At 34.9% G+C, this 20,102-nt stretch overlaps 2 protein-coding genes and 1 non-coding gene across 6 annotated transcripts; 1 reads left to right on the top strand and 2 right to left on the bottom strand.

Annotated features, from left to right (window-relative positions):
- Positions 1-321: 321 nt before the first annotated feature.
- LOC107895807 (THO complex subunit 6) lies at positions 322-4,070 on the bottom strand. 4 transcript variants are annotated; one of them, XM_041115278.1, is made up of 14 exons: positions 3,763-4,070; positions 3,628-3,659; positions 3,417-3,515; positions 3,108-3,184; positions 2,903-2,951; positions 2,731-2,793; positions 2,347-2,407; positions 2,211-2,264; positions 2,014-2,094; positions 1,621-1,660; positions 1,355-1,467; positions 871-981; positions 639-755; positions 322-563 (listed from the first exon to the last, which is right to left on the bottom strand). In XM_041115278.1, the coding sequence occupies exons 1-14, from the start codon at positions 3,955-3,957 to the stop codon at positions 474-476; spliced, it is 1,182 nt and encodes a 393-aa protein (XP_040971212.1). In that variant the 5' UTR covers positions 3,958-4,070; the 3' UTR covers positions 322-473. The 4 variants fall into 4 exon arrangements, 2 of the variants coding, with proteins under 2 accessions (XP_040971212.1, XP_016676520.2); XR_005928482.1 differs by having other exon boundaries at positions 543-563; positions 1,359-1,467; XM_016821031.2 differs by lacking the exon at positions 2,903-2,951 and having other exon boundaries at positions 2,731-2,776.
- A 97-nt stretch (positions 4,071-4,167) lies between these two features.
- LOC107897724 (glycylpeptide N-tetradecanoyltransferase 1) lies at positions 4,168-6,204 on the top strand. The gene is made up of 2 exons (XM_016823280.2): positions 4,168-4,419; positions 4,639-6,204. Exon 2 carries the CDS (start codon positions 4,682-4,684, stop codon positions 5,984-5,986), a length of 1,305 nt encoding a protein of 434 aa, XP_016678769.2. The 5' UTR covers positions 4,168-4,419; positions 4,639-4,681; the 3' UTR covers positions 5,987-6,204.
- A 12,427-nt stretch (positions 6,205-18,631) lies between these two features.
- On the bottom strand, positions 18,632-18,738 carry LOC121231310 (small nucleolar RNA R71). Its single transcript, XR_005929371.1, has one exon. It is a non-coding gene; the product is annotated as a small nucleolar RNA R71 (small nucleolar RNA).
- Positions 18,739-20,102: the final 1,364 nt, after the last annotated feature.

Here is a 20,102-nt window from a genome sequence, read left to right on the forward strand (position 1 = left end):
AAAAGATATAATAATATTAAAATAAAAAATACCTAGAAGATAATAGTGTTAAAAAAATTCAACATCAAGAGATAAATAGCTGTATTTATATTATTTTCACAGTAACTTTCTATCATTTACTTCTTATTATGGATTATCAAATGATTTTTAAAAAATTAAATAAAAAATAAATCATGGTGAATATTAATTTTCGGCTAACAAATTCTTAGTGAAGGATAACTTTTAATTAAAGTTGCATACAATATTGTAGGAAACTTAAAGAAAAGTTAAAAAATATTTAAAAGCGAACCCAAGTTGTGACTTGATTTCAAATCACAATTATACCAAAAAACCAAAACCATTTCCATCCATTTCTATGTAAATTTATCATACAAATATGAAAATTAAAAATGATTATAGTGAAGCCCTACATCTCAAATTTAACAATAATATGTTATGTTCTTTTACATCTCCATCTCCAATTTCATTATAGTTCAAACACAATGGCTACGGAAAGTGCACAAATGGCTTCCAAACTGTGATATCACATCTACAAGACCCCCGTAACCCCCGATTGCAGTGACCTGACCACAACAAAGCTTAAGATCAGAATGTGAAAAAGCATTAATACATTAACTAAAAATGGAGACCGAACATACACCAGACGGGTGCAAAGAGACCGAAAACGCTGATTGAGGAGCACATTGTATCTGGGAAAGTATCATTCCATTCATATCAAAACGGTTCAACACAGGGTCTGCACCAACAGCTAATATCTGAAATGGCAACATCAACATTATTAACAATTATTAGGTGGAAATAACGGATGAACAAGTCTAAGAATAACATTGTGTGAACTTGGTCTGCTTGAGAAAACCATCTACCACCTACTTGATTGTTATCAAAAACCACGTCCTGTATGGATGCACCGTTGGAAATACTTGAAATGCATTCAGAAGCAGTGAGATTCCAAACTGACAAACTTTGGCCACTGCCACATGCCTGTCCAGTTCAAATCTTGATTAAAAACATGTTCACTCAGAAACAATAAATCGGAATCAATATAATTGATAGGTACTCGAAAGATCTTTCACTAGCATGGGCAAAAATAAGTGCTCATAAGACCCAGAATAAGAATCCCTCCTGAAAAGAAAAATAATAGTAGACTTCATTTGCTGAAGTCTAAGAGAAAATACTCAGGTAACTGAGTTCTAAGCGATTTAACTGGTCACAACCCCCGGTTAAAAACAGGATTTTCGTCCAACTTAAAGGAAGGCCAAATCTTAGTGTGTCTAGCAGTATCATAATTGCATGATATTTTTAGTCCGAAGTAATACAAAATCATATAAAGATTTTTCACCACTTAAGGTCTTACCAACCAGCTCTCACTTGCATCTAGAGCAATGCAACTAACACAAGAGATAAGCCCCTTCAACTTCTTGTCCTTTAGTGGGTCAATTACTTTAATGCACTTACCACTTTTGCAATCTATGTAAAACCATATATTAGTCAGGTTGCAATAGGTGACACAGCACTCTGTTAAAATGAAGCTAGAACTAGAACAAGATAACAGAGTCGTTAGTAGAAACGTAACAACAAAATAGCTCTGTAACACTTTTAAATAAGAACACACGCTGTTACCCCATATTCGTGCAGTCCCATCCTCTGATCCAGTTATAATCTGAAAAAGAAAAAAGATGAGATATATTAAGAAGGTTGCTCTGTATCTCAAATTCTCATTTCTCAACCTTAGATGCATAGATGGCTACAGTAAGCATAAACCATATACCATCAGCACATCATGACCTCTTTTTAAGAGTACTATTATTGTTATAGGATAAATATCCTTTGCTTGATTGAATCAATAAAATGGCAACCCAAAAACAAGTTCCTTTCAGTCTTGTTGTCAAAAAGAAACCCAAACTGAAGCTAAAAGGATTAAGCTAGGGCAGTAAGGATACCTAATCCTGCTATCTAAATGCAAAATTAAATTTACCACCAAAATAAAGAATCATGAAGAGAGGAAAAGTGGACCTGACTCGAAGAGGCACGTGATAGAATACAATGCAAATAGTCTGTGTGTCCCTTAAATACCATTTTGATTTCACCCTTCTCCTGAAAAGTTCCATCAGAAACAGAACTTAAAGATACATCTAATGGAAAAGGAAAATATTAACCAGCCACTTCTCAGAGAGAACATGAGGAACAGATTCATTTGAACAAAAACATACCACATCCCAGCAATATGCATAAGAATCACCAGCAGCAGAAAAGATGGATCCCCCCTATTTTAGCAGAGAGTGGAAAGAAGAAATAAATTCATAATTCTCCATAAATATAAGCAAATGTAGGAAAGGTATTAAAAACCTGAGGATCAACAGCAATGGCATTATTCTCAGGAATTGGAGAGAGAGCACCCCATGGACCTCTGGGAATAGCAATTAGATGTTACACACCAAAAAAAGGGGAAGTTAAGTTGATTTTAAAGAATAGAACAATAACAAGTAATTCCTTTTCCGGGACCTAATTGTTTTCCAAAACAAAAAACAACAGATCTGAAAATAACATTTGGTCAGCTTAACTCTATGATAGAAATTACAACTAATTTTTGGACTCAAGAAAGATCACTCACATGATACAAGAGTGAAAAGAGCTAATGGAATGAGAATCTACGATTAACTATTAATGAAGAAGTCAAAGGATATGCATTAAAGCGAACAAGAGCATCCACGATAAGCTGTGATTACGCACTTATCTTGTGGATTGATCAAATCAAGCACTGGCTTCATATGGTTTCCTGCAAAAACATCAAAACTGAATTGGCAAATTATGACATGTAGACAACTAGGCCAAAATACACACAAAATTGTGTTTCCAACCCAGAGCATTTAAATGACAGGAAATACCATTTGTCTTTGCTTACCTGAGTGTCAGAGACCATGACTGAAAAACCAGATGGCCAACATTTAAAGCTAAAAGAAAGATTCAGATTACTAAAAGAAAAAAAAGGTAAAGACCAAAGATACTATGCTCATCCCTTCCACGTTAAATTCATGCATTAAGTGGTGGTCTCACACAAACTCTAACTAGTTAAAAAAAACAAACTATACAGTTCCAAAATCTGGTACCTTGAAAGGTAATAGGCACCTCAGATTCAGTAAATTCCTTCCACCGCCATCCTTTAATTTTACCATCGTCACCACAACTGCAAAAATGAAGTCTATACTGTAATGTATAATAATTGAGGGTTCACCAACAAGTAGCAATTAGCTCCTGCTCTAGTCAAACTCCGTCAAGTTAATGAACAATGGCAGGATTCAGCTTAAGCTTCAAATAAGCTCAACAATGCTAAATAAACCAATTTCCTACATTTCATGTACACGATTAAATGCAACAAAAATGGAGAAAAATATCAATTGCAAGATATTGTATTAAACCTTAACAACAAAGAATCTTCGCCATTGCCGTAGAATTTCACGTCATACGCAGGTCCATCATGCCCTTCAAGGAAACCCTCCGGCTCAGCCGGTAACAACCTATCAAATTCCACCACAACCGGAAGCACAACCGGTTACTTTCACTCAAACTGGAAACAGTAATCAATTCATTAATTAACTTAATAGTGCACCGAATAAACAGTTATTTTACCGTTGAGCCCTAGCACTGCAGAAACCAATCGGCTGCAAACAAACGCGAAATGCAGGTGAAAATCTTTTCTATTCTTTCAATTACATTCTTTTTTGGGGGGTGATAATATGAAAAAGTAGGAAGAGAAATACTAACGTGTTTGGAAACACAGGAAGAAATGGAGTAAGAAGCGATGGAACCGTCGCTGGAGGCGACCACGACGCATTCGGGGTTAGGGTTAAAGGAAGGAGCCCAAACGGTTCGGAATACGGTTCGAGTTTGGATCTCTCTTTCCCTTAATATACTCTCCCTATATGCTTCTTCGTCCCAGTTTGTAACGTCCCCGCACATTCTCCTTTAATTTGAATCTCTATCGGTTTCGGATCGTGTATGGAGCTCCGAGCAGCTCTGCCTTCGGTTCACCTCACTGAAAACTCCCAGAGCTCGAAGGATAGCTTTTAAACGGAAGTAGCGTTGATGTCGTAGCCTCAAAAATGGCCCAATATTATTATGGGCCTTTTGGGTTTAAAACAAAAGGAAACGATGCCGTTTATTTGGTTAACAAAGAAAATACACTGTTTTCTTCGGTGTCAGAGCAAAAACATTCACCAAGATCAAAGAGTTTCGGCATCTTCAAAGCCGCTGCCTTGGAGAAAACCCTAAACATTCCCTCTTTGCCTAAATAAATCCGAGAAAGAAAATTAATATTTATATTACTTGAAGCTGTGGAGATCTGAATTTTAAAATTTCTTATCTAAAAATCCCTGCTTCCCCAGATTCAAATTCTGCTAAAGTTTTGCCTTTTGAAATCGAGTAAGTTATGCATTTCTCATAATCTTTTCATCTTCATCTTGCAGATCTCTTTGCTCATTATATTATCTTTTAATTCATTTGCTAATGTTGTTGTTACATATTTATTTTATTTTAATACTTCCGATTGATTTAAGAGTCGATGTTTTTGCTAGTTGATGTGCTTTATTTGCTTAGTTTTTTTAACTTGGATCTTCGTGACATTTTTTTCTATTGATTCAGGTAGATAATTGAGAAAATAGCTTAGGTTAGTTGATTGCCTGAAATGACTGATAACAATTCACCCCCTGGGTCTCCCAAAGTAAACCCAGATCATAATTCTGAGGCTAACCCGTTGCCCAAAGATGATAGCTCACTTGAAAACATAGTTCGAAGGTTTCAGGATTCAATGTCCTTAGCAAAGAAACACAAATTTTGGGAAACTCAGCCTGTTGGTCAATTTAAGGATGCTGGGGACACAAGTTTGCCTGAAGGTCCGATTGAGCCCCCAACCCCATTGTCTGAAGTCAAACAGGAACCTTATAACCTTCCGAGTCCGTATGAATGGACCACATGTGATATGGATTCGGAAGAGACTTGTAATGAGGTTTACAATCTTTTGAAGAACAATTATGTTGAGGATGATGAGAATATGTTTAGGTTCAATTATTCCAAGGAGTTTCTTAGGTGGGCTTTGCGCCCTCCTGGTTATTGCAAGAGCTGGCATATTGGGGTCCGTGCTAAGACATCAAAGAAGCTTGTTGCCTTCATTACTGGTGTGCCTGCTAGAATAAGGGTGCGTGATGAAGTTGTGAAAATGGCAGAGATCAATTTCTTATGTGTTCATAAGAAGCTGAGATCAAAGAGACTTGCTCCCGTGATGATTAAGGAGGTTACTAGGAGAGTTCATTTGGAGAATATTTGGCAAGCAGCTTATACTGCTGGAGTTGTTCTTCCAACACCAATTACTACTTGCCAATACTGGCATAGGTCACTAAACCCCAAGAAGCTTATTGATGTTGGCTTTTCTAGGCTTGGGCCTAGGATGACAATGAGCCGAACCATTAAACTCTACAAGTTACCTGATCAACCAGCCACCCCTGGATTCAGAAAGATGGAGCTTCGTGATGTCCCTGCTGTCACTAGGTTGCTTAGAAATTACTTGAGCCAGTTTGTTGTTTCTCCAGATTTTGATGAGAATGATGTGGAGCACTGGCTTCTTCCTACTGAGGATGTCGTTGACAGTTACTTGGTCGAGAGCCCAAAGACGCATGACATAACTGACTTCTGTAGTTTCTACACACTTCCGTCATCAATTCTTGGCAACCAGAACTATTCAATTTTGAAAGCTGCCTACTCTTACTACAATGTGTCCACCAAGACTCCACTGCTTCAGTTGATGAATGATGCACTTATTGTTGCTAAGAAGAAGGATTTTGATGTATTCAACGCACTGGATGTGATGCATAATGAGTCTTTCCTCAAGGAATTGAAATTTGGGCCAGGTGATGGTCAACTTCACTACTACCTGTATAATTATCGGATACGAAATGCCTTGAGAACATCAGAGCTCGGTCTTGTACTCTTATAGGCTGGTATGTTTCAGCTTTGATCCTGCAGTTAGGTCTGGGTTGCATCATATTTCTTGTTCCGCTGCATCCACGGTCAAGGATCTGGTTTGCAGTGCATGAAAGAGCAACCTTATTGCGTTGACAAATGCAATATTGCTTTTGGGTTGACAATCCATATTGTTCCATGGACACCAATAATGTTGAGATTATGCATGTGGTTTGTTTCAATGTTTTACAATTCTCTCACTGTTTCCAATTGCTTTATCTACTCATTGTCCTTGTTTTCACTTGATTAATTCCTTTAAAGATTTCATTAATGTATCTGGTAATGAAGCTTTTGCTTGATCAACCTGACCTTGAGCTGAAGGGGAGTGAAGCATTTATTGCCCAGATAATTAACATAAGTTATCCAAATGGTTTTTTATAGCTTTTTCATGTTGGCTCTGCTCATCAGTGTATCTTTCTCATAGCAAATTATAACTGTCCCAACCATTTCATCAGAACTGCCAGATTTGCAAATTGCACGGAAAGTTCCTTTGTTCAACTGTGAGGTCGTCCTCATTGAATATTTCTGACCCGGGAGGTGGTAAGCTACGGCCCATGGGATGATGACCCTGTCTACTCTTTATTCCCATCATCATTTAGCGTTTTACCCATGGTTTTCACTTTCATTGTTGCACCCCATCATAAGCTCAGCACATATCATGACTCCTACAGGTTGTTTATATGTTAAATGTGAATATATTTATTTCTTTAAATGTTTTTTCCTGTCTGAAGATGTGCGCGGATATATCAGATAAACTTGATCACTGGTGAGCTAAAATAAACTGAAAGGAAAAGAGAGGTGAATTGATTTCAGGGCTTGAGCAAGATGAACGGGAAATGGAATATAAGTCATTGGGTTCAATTTCCTTTTTTTCTTTTTTTACTGAAAATAATTTAATTATCACTTAAAAGAATGAGTAGTTTGGCAAATTTCCAGCATCATTAAAAGGAATTTGAGTGTATGGCAAAGAATCACTGGGAATGAGTGATGATGATGGCTGATTGGCTGTTATGTAAGTGGCAAAATGATGGTCCATACTGCATCCTTAAAGGGGACATTCTATTCTATCCTGTCAGAGTGGCAAAGATGAAAAAACCAAACCCTGTTTTATACCCAAATTTTATATCCCCCAAGTAATATTTCTAGAAGCCCACGGCAACCGCAGGGCCCCATGTTTCAATCCTTAAGTATGGCTATCTTGTTTCTTAGATTAAACAAACAAGGAAGGGGGACAAATTCAGAGTACTATCGAAAGACTTGGAGGAGTTGTTCCCCTTCCACTCAAGATGGTGATGAGTGATGACATTTATTATTTTAGCTTTTTGTCCACAAATCCAAGAATCTTGCAAGCTTTTTAGATGCTTTTCAGCATTTGGATTAACTTAACCCCAATATCAACATCTTTAATTCATGCACACTCAACTCAAAATATGAAAAAAAAAATTTAATTCATTAATCATATCAACTGAGATTATTTTTATCATAGAAAATTGCAACAAATCAATTAATGAGGTGTCGACGCAATTAACAAAGGTAGAGGTCTTACATTTTGAGTACCCAAGTTCAATATTTCACATGCGCACAATATGTGTGAGTCTCTAAATTTCATCATGCACAAGTCTTATCTCAAATTTGTATTCCTAAATTATCTCGAGACCTTGTATGTAACTAGGAATGCAATTAATCTCTCATATCAATTAATTGAGTTACGCACTTTCTAACAAACTAAACTGTTCTTGGCACTCATCTCTTCGAGTGTTCTTTCTCATTTGCCACTAACAAGTATGATCATCACTCTTTATATGTAAAAAAAATTGCGAACACTGCAAACACTTCTTTTGCGAACACTTCTTTAGAACAATAATTGAGCTTTTCTTATTGGCACCTCAAGAATTACGGTTCAAATTCTGATATTATTGTCCCTTTCCCTATATTATATTTATACCCAAAGAAAAAAAATTGAAGAACAGTTCCTAAACAGTAAGACCAAAATCCAAATAACACCACATCAAGTAAGATAAGACTACAATTGAACTTGAAGTGAGACAATTCTGACCAAAAAAAAAAAAAGGTGGTATCCTTCCCACTGAAGATGTATTGGGTATTGTTTATATGAGCAAATATGAGGTTGCAGCATTAGCATATGCTTGAAAAACGCTTTTTTATCTTTAAACCTTTGATAGAGCATCATAGCTTATATTTATTGAAAGATAATAGCAAGAATGTAGTAAATGATATCACCTCCCAGCCTCCACATGTTCGCATGTTGTATAGTATGTTAAAATTTTTAATATGAATATAATGCATACATGAAACATATCATGTTAATCATTATATTCGTGTAAAAATGATCCTACTATCAATTAGCATGAATTATTAGCAAATTCAATGGTTATTAGAACCCATAATTTTTGTTTAATTAACATAAAGCATATCTACTTTATGCTACTTTTGTTTTGTGCCATTATAAATCTTTAGGTAAGTTTAGATTTTGTCGTGCTCACATTGGTTGATCCCTTTGTAAAAGGATGAATTTTTTTTTTATAACATATTCTTCTTCAATTTTTTTATGATCTAACATAGACAGCCATTACTTAAAACATATTCCTTAATCAATGCTTCTCAAAACTTTACGGATGAATTACATTATTCTATTTAACAAATCCATCTTATACTTGTGCTATACATTTCTCATTGTCGAATTATCATTCAAAATCTTATTATAAGCCGATACCACAATAATAATATTATTATTATCGTTTGCATTTATCAATAAGGTAATTAATAATAAAAATGCACTAATTTTGCTTGAAACATGTTAGGTTGAACTTCTCCAAAATACCATCCGCAAAGATTTATTATAACTACAATAACAAAAATAAAAAGTAATCAGTATCATATCTGTATATGTTTTGTTTTTATATTGGTATATATTGGCATGGATATGTTTTTATTATTTATTGATATTTTTTATATGCTTGTATGTATCAATGCATGAGTGTCAGAACCGTCAATAATGGCCATTTTTTTAGCAAAGTATTGATACCCCTTTTAGGAGGTATAGAGATTTGAATTGTAGAAACATTTTTCATTTCGAAATTAATGCTTCTAATGATTCAATCATCCTCAACAGTTATAAATGTTCACTAACTTATTTCTTGGTATAAATACTCATCAAAAATATTTTTAGATTCAAGAGGCACGTATCCAAGCATCAACACCGAGAGAAAAGCTTCAAATCCTCATTCTTTCATTTTTCTTGTAAATATTCTCTAAGAGATTAGTGTCAGGCCTTTTATCATTCACATATCTTTGTACTTAGAGCTCAAATTTATAAACATCCACCTTCCTAGCAGTTGTTATTTTTTATTCTTCATTTCACTAATTGCAAATTGAGAGGGTTTTAGTAAAGCCACTAAAATTAAGAAAAGGTTCTAGTTAAGCCATAAAAACTAGGAGGAAGATTTTATCTATGGCTTAAGAAAAAGATAAAGTTGTAAATGTTATACCTTCTCCTTGAAAAATATTAATTCTAATAGTGAATTTGAAAATCCTTGGTGGTGTAAAGCTAAGATAGTGGGGTAGGCAATTTAGTTGAACCATTATAAATCAAACTGTGCAAGCTTTTCTTCCATTTCTTTATATTTTAGAAAATTTTGTAGAGATTTTTAAAATATTAATTCACCCCCCTTTTAGTATTTGTGGACATAACATCTGGTATTAGAGCTTGATCTCCATTAAAGGTTTAACCCCCAGGAGCAAAGATTCGAGGCAAAAGATACCGAGTTTAGATGGCATTTGAGTCAAGATCAACAACAATGCAAGAAGATCATTCCATCATGTGTCCCCCACTCCTAAATGAAGAAAACCACTCCAATTGGAAAGGCAAGATGAAAACCACTCTTAAATGAAGTCGTTAGGTATACAATATTGCACAACATAGCTTCACTTACAGCATAGCCCAATAAAGTTAAATGATATCCTCTCATTAACACTAGATGATAGATGAAAAATAGTGTGATTATGTGTCATTTGTCTTAAGACGAATGATTTAATTATTATTTGTTAGTAACTGATTTTTCATGGAAGAAGATGAATGGTTATCATGTGATAAAATAAGATCATATTGGGAAAACTAATTTATCCCAAAGAGATTAAAGATATCTTATAACGACCCGAAAGTCAATGGTGTCGAAAATACGATTTCGGGACCTTGTTTCTATAAATTGGGTCCATATATATTAAATTAAAATATTTACAAAGTTAGTGCAAAAGAATATTAAATTTTGGTCCTTTAATTTTGTTTATTAATTATTTAATTAAGGCACAAGGGCTAAATTGTAAAAGTTTATCGCCATAGGTTTTTAATTGACCAAAGGTTTAGGGATTCAAATTGTAATTAACCCAAAGTCTAATTAGGCAAATAAACCATATTGATGTGATTATACTTGACAGATGAAGAATATTAAGTTATATCATTAAAATTAAAATTAAATGGTTAAAATTATAATATTTATAAAATTACAAAACCAATAGGAAAGAAAGAGATTTTGTTTCCTTCATTCATCCACAGCTAAATGTAGAATAAGAAGGAACCAAGAATTCAACATTAGGGTTTCAATCTTTCATTATCAATTGGTTAGTGCAATTAAGTCATTTTCTTGTAATTCTTATGTTTTTGAGGTCATGGGAGCTTTATTTAGCTAGCCTATGTACCAATTTGTAAAACTATTAAAGTTTTGGAAAGTTTTCATTGATGATTTTTTGAAGTTTTAGGTGCTAATAGGTTTTAAGCTTAAATGTGAAAAAGAACTAAATTGTAAACTTTAATTGATAGATTTGTACATTACGGACTAAACTGAATAAAATATAAAATTGATAGTAGGAATGAGAAATAAGAAGTCCTTAATGAATAAATATGAAATGGATTTCAGTCTGAAACTTTAAATTGAAAGTTATGCTAGTCCCAATTTTAGGGACTAAATTGAGTAAATTGTAAAATATGATGGTGTAACAACCTATTTTTCAGTGGTGTCAAAATAGTGGTTTCGAGGCTACAAATTCGACGTGAGTCCACAAATATTATTATTTAATATTTACGAATAATATATGGTGTGACAATAAAATTTGATTTAATGATTTTTGGTTAAACGGAAGAACAAATAAGTTCAGGTGATTTGACCCTAAGGCCAAGTGGTTTGAGCCTAAGGTCAAGTAGTTTTAGAAAATTAGGTATCGAGACCTCGTTTCTAAAAATCGAGTCATAAAATTTTTTATAAATATTTACAGAGTTCTATTAAGGTTGTATTAAAGTTTTGTTAAGAAATTTTAGCGTTTCAATAGTTAATTAAGTATAAAATATTAAATTATAAAAGTTGAAAGAGTTGATCACTATTAGTTTAAAGGTGTTAAATTGATTAAATAATTATAATTGGATGGCCTTAATGGGTAAATTAACCATTTTTAAAATGGTGGATGGTTAAAGCTTTAAATTCAAATTCTTTTAAATTTATATGTTTATATGTTATTTTTATTATTAAAATAAAGAAAACAAAAGATTAAAATATGAAAACATAATGTTTCTTCTCCATTTTTGCTTTGTTCTTCACCAAACCTCCATGGAAGTATATTCAAAGTTCGGCTATGCTTAAATCCTTGCATGGTAAACTCTTTTCACTTATTTCTAATAATTTTTATATTTTTGAGATTGTTGCAATTAGGTCCAACTAACACGTGCCTTCGTTTTTAAAACTGTTAAAGATTTTGAATGTTTCTATTGATGAATCTTTGTGAATTTAGATTTAAAATGATATCCTTCACCGAAACAGGGTTACAAAACATTACTGGGGTTTACGGATCAATCAGACAAAAATTTCAAACATTTCATTTCATATCAATACTCATAATAAAACAAATCAAAATCATATATATTGTCCCTTAAACGAGCCCTCAAGACCCGAAATACATATTAGAAACAAGTCAGGACTAAACCGGAAACTCAGAGATTTTTTTAGAAATGCTTAAAATTTTCAACACTGCAGGGGTCACACGACCGTCTGGCCAGGCCGTGTGACTCACATGTTCAAGAGACACGCTCTTGTCTTAGGTCGTGTGGGCATTCGAAATAGAGACACACGATCATGTCTCTCCCATGTCCATACCTATTTAACTCTCTAACTTGGGTCACACGCCGGTGTGTTAGGCTGTGTGAGCATACTGACTTGCATTCCTAAAAGATACAGGGGACACATGACCATGTCTCCTGGCCGTGTGTCACACACAGTTGAGACACATGCCTGTGTCTTTGCCCATGTGGACGAAAATAGGCTATTTTCTAAGCCACATTTCTCACCCAAATTAATACTAACCTAGCCTCAACAATTTGCACATCAACAAGCCATAACAAGGCATTCAACACAAGCTAAAGTCAAGTCTTAAACATGTATTATCACCACATACAACTAATAAACCCTTAGATACCTCAAATGAAAACTTAGAAAAATGTCAACCAAGTCTCCAAACTTACCTAATTAACCTATCTAACCAAGTTACCAAAGTTCACTTTAACTCAATTATATATATACATATATATCTTATACTAACATCACACTTATACCTTAATTTCATATCAATATGTATGTTGGTTATATAAACAAAAAATTATTCATAATATTTACATAAGCTAAACTTTGACTAAGTTCATACAAAAGCCTATACATGCCAGATAAACTGTATTTAATGTTTCAAAAACTACCGAGATAAGCTGGATAGTGTGACTTGAGTGCTGATCCAATTGTCCAACCTTCTGAAAATCTACAAAGACATTAAACAATACAAATAAGCTTAATGAAGCTTAGTAAGTTCGATGGGTTAAACATAAATCTTACCGAACCTACTATAACAAGTCAAATAAATAAAATCATCCATGTCAACTCCCTGTTATTCATAACTTCAATTGATAAATACCTCCGTATTCAAATCAATACAAAAATACATAACATGTCTTTCAAATTCATTAAATAAATCACTTTACTGAAATTTTCCATTCGAAGAATGACTTATCGATAAGAGTACATCGTCAACAGAAGCTCATAAGAGCTCGTCCTCCCGAATACACCAACAAAAGCTCAAACCTGAACAGAAGCTCGTAAGAGCTGAATAGAAATTAGAACACGAGAGTTCACAACACATGCTAAACCTCAGTTTACTTAGGAAGAATGTCGTTGTCTCCTTCCAATACCATCATACACCAAAATACAAATGTTTGATTGAGATGGTGGATCACAGGAACACATATGTTTGATTTTTATGTTTATACTTTGTACTATGCAAATGAAATGAGTAAGAAAAAGAAAGGAACAGTAAGTATTCAAATGACTTATATCATGAAACTATGAAAAAGGAATGAAAAGAAAATGTTAAATAAAGGTATGTTTATGTTCATGAAATTGATTATTTCAAGTGAGGTATTTCATGTTTAATGACTTATTTTATGTTAATTCAAGTGAATTATGAATTGATGCAATAACATTTGTTGTTGGTGATGCTTAGGCTTATACCAAGCTATTGGTTGGATTGTATTATTTTTACTTTTAAAGTTATGCATTGAAATGGTAAGTGCCTAAATGGAAATATGCTTATATTCATGAAAGGGTGGTAAGAATCAAAGTATGTAACACCCCTTACCAGTATCTCACACTAGGACAGGGTATGAGGCGCTACTAGACTTAAACACATGCATAAAAACATTTTTGGGTCATAAAAATTTGCCCAAATTTAAAGATTTCAAACTTCCTTTTAACGTCCTTAATATGGACCTACAAGGCCCAAAACACGCTTTGGAAATGGTTCGGGAATAAACTAAACACTTTTGAAAACTTTGAAAAATTTCAATGCAACTAGGGGCACATGCCCGTGTGGAAGGGCGATACACCCGTGTGTCCTCTTAACTTAGACATGTCGAAGGCCTGTGTAGCTTACACGGCCTAAACCTAATGGGACACACCCGTGTCCCTATCACGTGTGGGTTTATTTTCTCAATTTAAACCTACAGGGGTTTTCATACGGCCTGGCACATGCCTGTATCCATAGCCCGTGTCCCTCACACGGCCATGACACACCCGTGTCTTAGCCCGTGTACTAAAACCTTGACATTTTGTTTCTGACATCATTAACCATTTAGGGGCACAAGGCTAAGGCACACACCCGTGTGCTAGGCCGTATGATGAATTTAATTTTGCATTTAATGTGCAGACTTCATACGGCCTGGGCATATGCCCATGTACTATGGCCGTGTCCTCCACATGATTGAGACACACGACCGTGTCTCCTCCCGTGTGGTTACTATTGGGCATTCTGTTTTGCCAAATTTAGGTACAGGGGACACACGGCCTGACTACATGCCCATGGGGCAGACCGTATGTCACACACGGCTTAGACACACGCCCGTGTGGACAAAAACAAGGCTATCGACCAAGCCTTTTTGCCACCCTTACTTGCACCAACCTACACAACATCAAACATCTTCAATCCAAGCATAAACACATAAGTAAAATAGCCAGAAACAAACATCCACACATCGATTCTAAGCTATTTTATCACATACAACATCTCCTACTTATCAATACAAACCATGCAATAACCACATCCATGAAAATCCTCATTAAAAGCATTTAGCAATAATAAATATTAGCCATCATCCATGGCCTTATACAAAATGAATCAACCTTCATGGCAAGCCAACATATTTGGCTAAAACAATATGACACTTAGCAAAAAGACCAAGTCCCTATACATGCCATACTCAAAATGATAAATCTAACTATACCAAATATTCTGATTGATAGTGTGATCGGGCCTCCGAAATCCTTTGATCCCCGAGTTAGCTTAGCGATGCTATAAGAAAATTGAAAGGAAAGGGAGTAAGCATAAAGCTTAATAAGTTGTATGTAAATAAGTAACAACATCAACCATGCATCTTTAAACATATAGCATATTATAAACCAGCACAAAATTCTTGATTTAACAATGGTAGATTTATTACATATTTACACATTAGAAGTATAAGCCAAAGATTTCAAGATCGTCCTGAAATCATTCTCATAGATAGAACTTACTCAATTTCATCCTTACTATTAAGGCATAATAACTAAGCTCATATCTCATGAGTTTCGAGTAAGAACCTGTACCACTCACAACATGATTATATCCTTTCATATCTTTATCGTAAGCTTAAAATAACCTATGGAACCATTTGGAATACTAAAAGATATTTGGTAAGCCCACACAAAAGGGTAAATTACTGATGCCATGTCTCAGACATGGTCTTACACTGGCTCACGTGTCGAGGCTGATGCCATGTCCCAGACATGGTCTTACACTGGCTCTCATAATGTGGCTGATGCCATGTCCCAGACATGGTCTTGCACTAGCACAAAACAACGCCGATGTCATGTCCCAGACATGGTCTTACACTGGCTCTAATAATGTGACCGATGCCATGTCCGAGACATGGTCTTACACTGGCTCTCATAATATGGCCGATGCCATGTCCCAGACATGGCTTTACACTAGCACACCTATCACTCAAATGTCATGACATAGATATCCAATCTATTCCTAAGGTTCAACCGGGAGTTTTTACTACATTAGTTTTCATCATGCATATTCACAAAAATAATCAAACACTTTATGCCATATTAATTATTCAATACATAATAAAAATAAGGTTGTATTATTTACGGACAACTTACCACGGTAAACAAAAAGTGGGCGACTAGATTGAATTAGTCTACTAGCTTGGTCTTCCTCAAGTTTAAGTCTGGATTCCGTATTTCTTGATCTAAAATGAAAAAAATTGTTTATTTAATCACTACATAAATCAAGACAATCTATAATTCATACCTGGGAAAAATTATCAATTTGCCCCTAAACTTTTACATAATTACGATTTTGCCCCTATGTTCATAAAACGATTTTAAGAAAATTTCATCCTTTAACAAGCCTATCCGAACCTTTATTACTCTTATAGCAACTCACAATTTTCAATTATTTCACACATTTACAACCTATTTTATAAGCTTCACAAAATGGTCCTTTTAGGTGTTTTTATGAAAACCACTTTACAAAAGTTGTTTATTTAACAATCATGATTCAGTTCTTCTATAAAAATTCAGAAAACAACATGAATACTCCCATGGAAAAACCCTATACTTTCAACCATTATGCAAAATAGTCCCCTCATTAGCTAGATTAAGCTATAAGGGTTCTAAAAACACAAAAATCAACAAAAATGACCATCAAAATCACTTACTTGCAATGGATAGAAGTTGTTGAGATTTTGAGCTCTCAAAACCCCTTCTTTGTTGAAATTTTCGGTGGAGAAGAAAGGAAAATGAAAAAGATGATAGCTAGCCTTTTAGGTTAATATTTTATTACCAATTAAGTCACCTAACATCTGAACATTCCATGAATTAAGGCTTTATGTCCAACCACTAATATTTTATAGCCTATTTACTCACTAAGGACCTCTAATTTAATTCTTCATAGCCATTGATAAACCAAAATATATACATATTTTTACCCCATGCTTGGCATTTTTTTGGAAGGATTGTCATAAGATTTGATGAATTTGATGCTCCTAATCCTTGAATTTCATGTTTTATACTCAGGAGAGCTTAGAATAGCAAAAAGAGCAAGAAACGGGCCAAAACAGACAAATTGGGCCTAATTTAGTGTTTCACACGACCTAGGCACTTCCACACGGGTAGACCACACACTCGTGTAAGGTACACGGGCAGGCCACACGCCCATGTATCATGGCCGTGTCGACTACAAACCAACTCAGAATTACACACGGCTTGAGCACCTTCACACGAGCGTGGCACACGGCCGTGCCCCTATCGAGCCCGAGTCTAATTCTACTCGAAAAAGGCTAATTTTGAGGGTTTTGAAGCATTCCAAAGTCTATATAAACACCCTAGAATAGGATTAAAGGGGACACGCAGAGAAGAAGATAGAAAATACTCAAGGACAGTCATCGGAATAAGCTCGGAAGCAGGATCTACTTCAAGACTGAATATTTCCATTCAATTGCCTTAGAAGTTCTTTGGGTTTCTTTATGTTTTGTTGTTTTCCCAATTTTGAGATGTTTTCCATTATTATGAACTAAACTCCCAAAATACCTAAGGGAGATGAACCTAAGACGAATCTTATTACTATTTGAATTATATGATAAATACTTATTCTTATTCTTAATTGTGAGTTTTAACCCTTTCTTTAATATTCCAGGATATTAATTTAGGTTTTTGATATGCTTATTCAGTAGAGAAAAGGTCCCTGTTTAAGAGTAGATCATTCATAATTAAGCAGAGTTGCATGTAATCCTAGAGATAGGACGATATAAATCTGTCGGATTAGAGTCAAATCTAACAAGGGAATCCATAGACTAAGTTAATGAGACAATAGGGGTTTTAATTAGAAAGAGATTTCGATTAATCAACCTAGAGTCAGTTGTTTTAGTCTCGAAAGAGATATTAACATAAATCAGGGATTTCTACAGATTAAGTCAAGTAAATAAATCGTCTAATTCAGAAGTGATAAGTAAAGTCTAGGTGGATTCTTCCTTGGGTATTGTCTTCTCCATCGGTTTTCTAAAAAGTATTTTCCAACTTTAATCTCTATCGTAATCTTAGTTAATTAGATAATTAGTTTTGTTAAAAACATTCCTTTAATTTTTAAGCTAGATAAAAAAAAGATAGTAATTACTAGTACTTTTAGTCCTTGTGGATACGATATTTCCGGTTTCACCATAACTATACTACTGTTCGATAGGTGCGCTTGCTTTGGTCGAATTTTTAGTCAGTTGAGCGACCATCAAGTTTTTGGCACCGTTGCAAGGGACTAAGGTATTAGGAACACTTGATTTTTATTACTTTAGTCATTTTTTACTTTTATTGCAATTTACTTTTTGTTTTTAGTTTAATTTTTCTTTTCTAAATTTTTCTTTTTAATTGCTTCTGGCAGGTATCTCTAGTTTATGACTAGGAGGAACCCGTCAGGATCTTTGCTTTTTGACAGTGAGATCGAGAGTACAGCTTGCAGAAATCGAAGAGAAATAAGGTGAAGTCTACAATACATAAAGGAAGAGCGAAAGGACGATATCCATACTACAACCGAAGAGATTGCTAAAAATCAAAATAATCTGCTGCCTCCTGTGGTTGCTGCAAATCTAGTGAATCAGAATCCTGCTCCTCATACTATGTACGACTATGCTAAGCCTAATTTAACGGGGGCTGAATCAAGCATTGTTAGACCTACAATTGCTGCAAATAATTTTGAACTGAAACGTAACACTATACAAATGATTCAACAGTTTTTTCAGTTTGATGGTTTGCAGGATGAAGACCCAAATACTCATTTGGCCAACTTCTTAGAGTTCTGTGATACTTTCAAAATAAATGGCGTTTCTGATGATACCATTCGCCTTCGGTTATTTCCCTTTTCATTAAGGAATAAGACTAAACAGTGGTTGAATTCGTTACCACGGGGATCAATCACTACTTGGGAGCAAATGACCGAAAAAATTTTACTCAAATATTTTTCGCCGGCTAAAACAGCTAAATTGAGGAATGATATATCTTCTTTTGTGCAGATGGATTTAGAAACACTATATGATGCATGAGAAAGATACAAGGATTTATTGAGAAGGTGCCCTCACCATGGCTTACCTTTATAGCTACAGGTTCAAACTTTCCACAATGGTTTGAACCCCTCAACGAGACAGATGGTCGATGCAGCGGTCGGTGGAACCTTAAATAATAAAACACCTGAGGAAGCTTATGAGTTCATTGAAGAGATGTCACTGAATAATTATCAATGGCAAGTCATGAGGACAAAGCCTAATAAAGCAGCTGGTGTTTTCAACCTCGACGCGATCACCATGTTATCAAACCAGGTAGAGCTCTTAAATAAAAAGATTGATGGTTATGTGTCTCGACGCAGGTACATTTGGTGATGCAATGCAGTACAAATAGAAGAGGAATGAATAATACAGAATGCCTAGCCTACGACCCTAGCACTACAAATGAACAAGTTAGTTATATGGGTAACAATTCTAGACCTCAGAATAACCCCTATAGAAACACTTACAATGCAGGTTAGAGGAACTATCCCAACTTCTCTTGGGGTGGTCAAGGCAATCAAAGACCACAACCTCCTCTAGGTTTTCAACCACCTTACCAGTAGGAAAAGAGGCCAAACCTCGAGGAGATGTTAACAAAATTCATCTCGGTGTCAGAAACACATTTCCAAAACACTAAAACAATGCTTAAAAATCAGTAGGCACTGATTCAAGGTTTAGAGACTCTAAAAGGTTAACTTGCTAAGCTGATCTCAGAAAGACCAGAAGGTAGCTTGCCCAGCAATACGGAAACTAACCCAAAAGAGCAGCTCCATGCGATCACGGTTCAATATGAGGAAGGGTTAGTTGAGTCTACACCAGAACTAAGGCAAGAAACTATGGTAAGCCAAGATAAGGTGGATGGAAGCCAGAACAAACAAAAATCGGTAAGCAGAGAATACACACATCGTGTGCCATACCCTAAAGAAACAAAGAAAGACCATACAAAGGAACAATTCAATAAATTTCTTACCATTTTAAAAAAGTTACATATTAACTTATTGTTTATTGAAGCTCTTTCGCAGATGCCCAACTCAGTTAAATTTTTAAAAGAGCTTCTAGCAAACAAAAGGAAGTTAGATGATTCGTCATATATAGAATTAAATGCAGTTTGATCGGCAATTCTACAAAATAAACTACCCAACAAGTTAAAGGATCTAAGGAGTTTCACTATTCCTTGTTTAATCGGTAGTTTAAATGTTGATAATGCTTTAGCCGATTTAGGGGCAAGTATAAATGTCATGCCCTATAAAATGTTTAAACAACTAGGTATTGGGAAACCTAAACAATCTAGTATGAGTATACTACTGGAAAATAAAACTATTAGATTTCCTAGGGGTATTGTTGAGGACGTACGCGTTAAAATTGATAAATTCATATTGCCAGTAGACTTTGTTGTTTTAGACATGGA

This window comes from Gossypium hirsutum, chromosome A06 (assembly GCF_007990345.1).
Source record: "Gossypium hirsutum isolate 1008001.06 chromosome A06, Gossypium_hirsutum_v2.1, whole genome shotgun sequence".
NCBI classification, from domain to species: domain Eukaryota; kingdom Viridiplantae; phylum Streptophyta; class Magnoliopsida; order Malvales; family Malvaceae; genus Gossypium; species Gossypium hirsutum.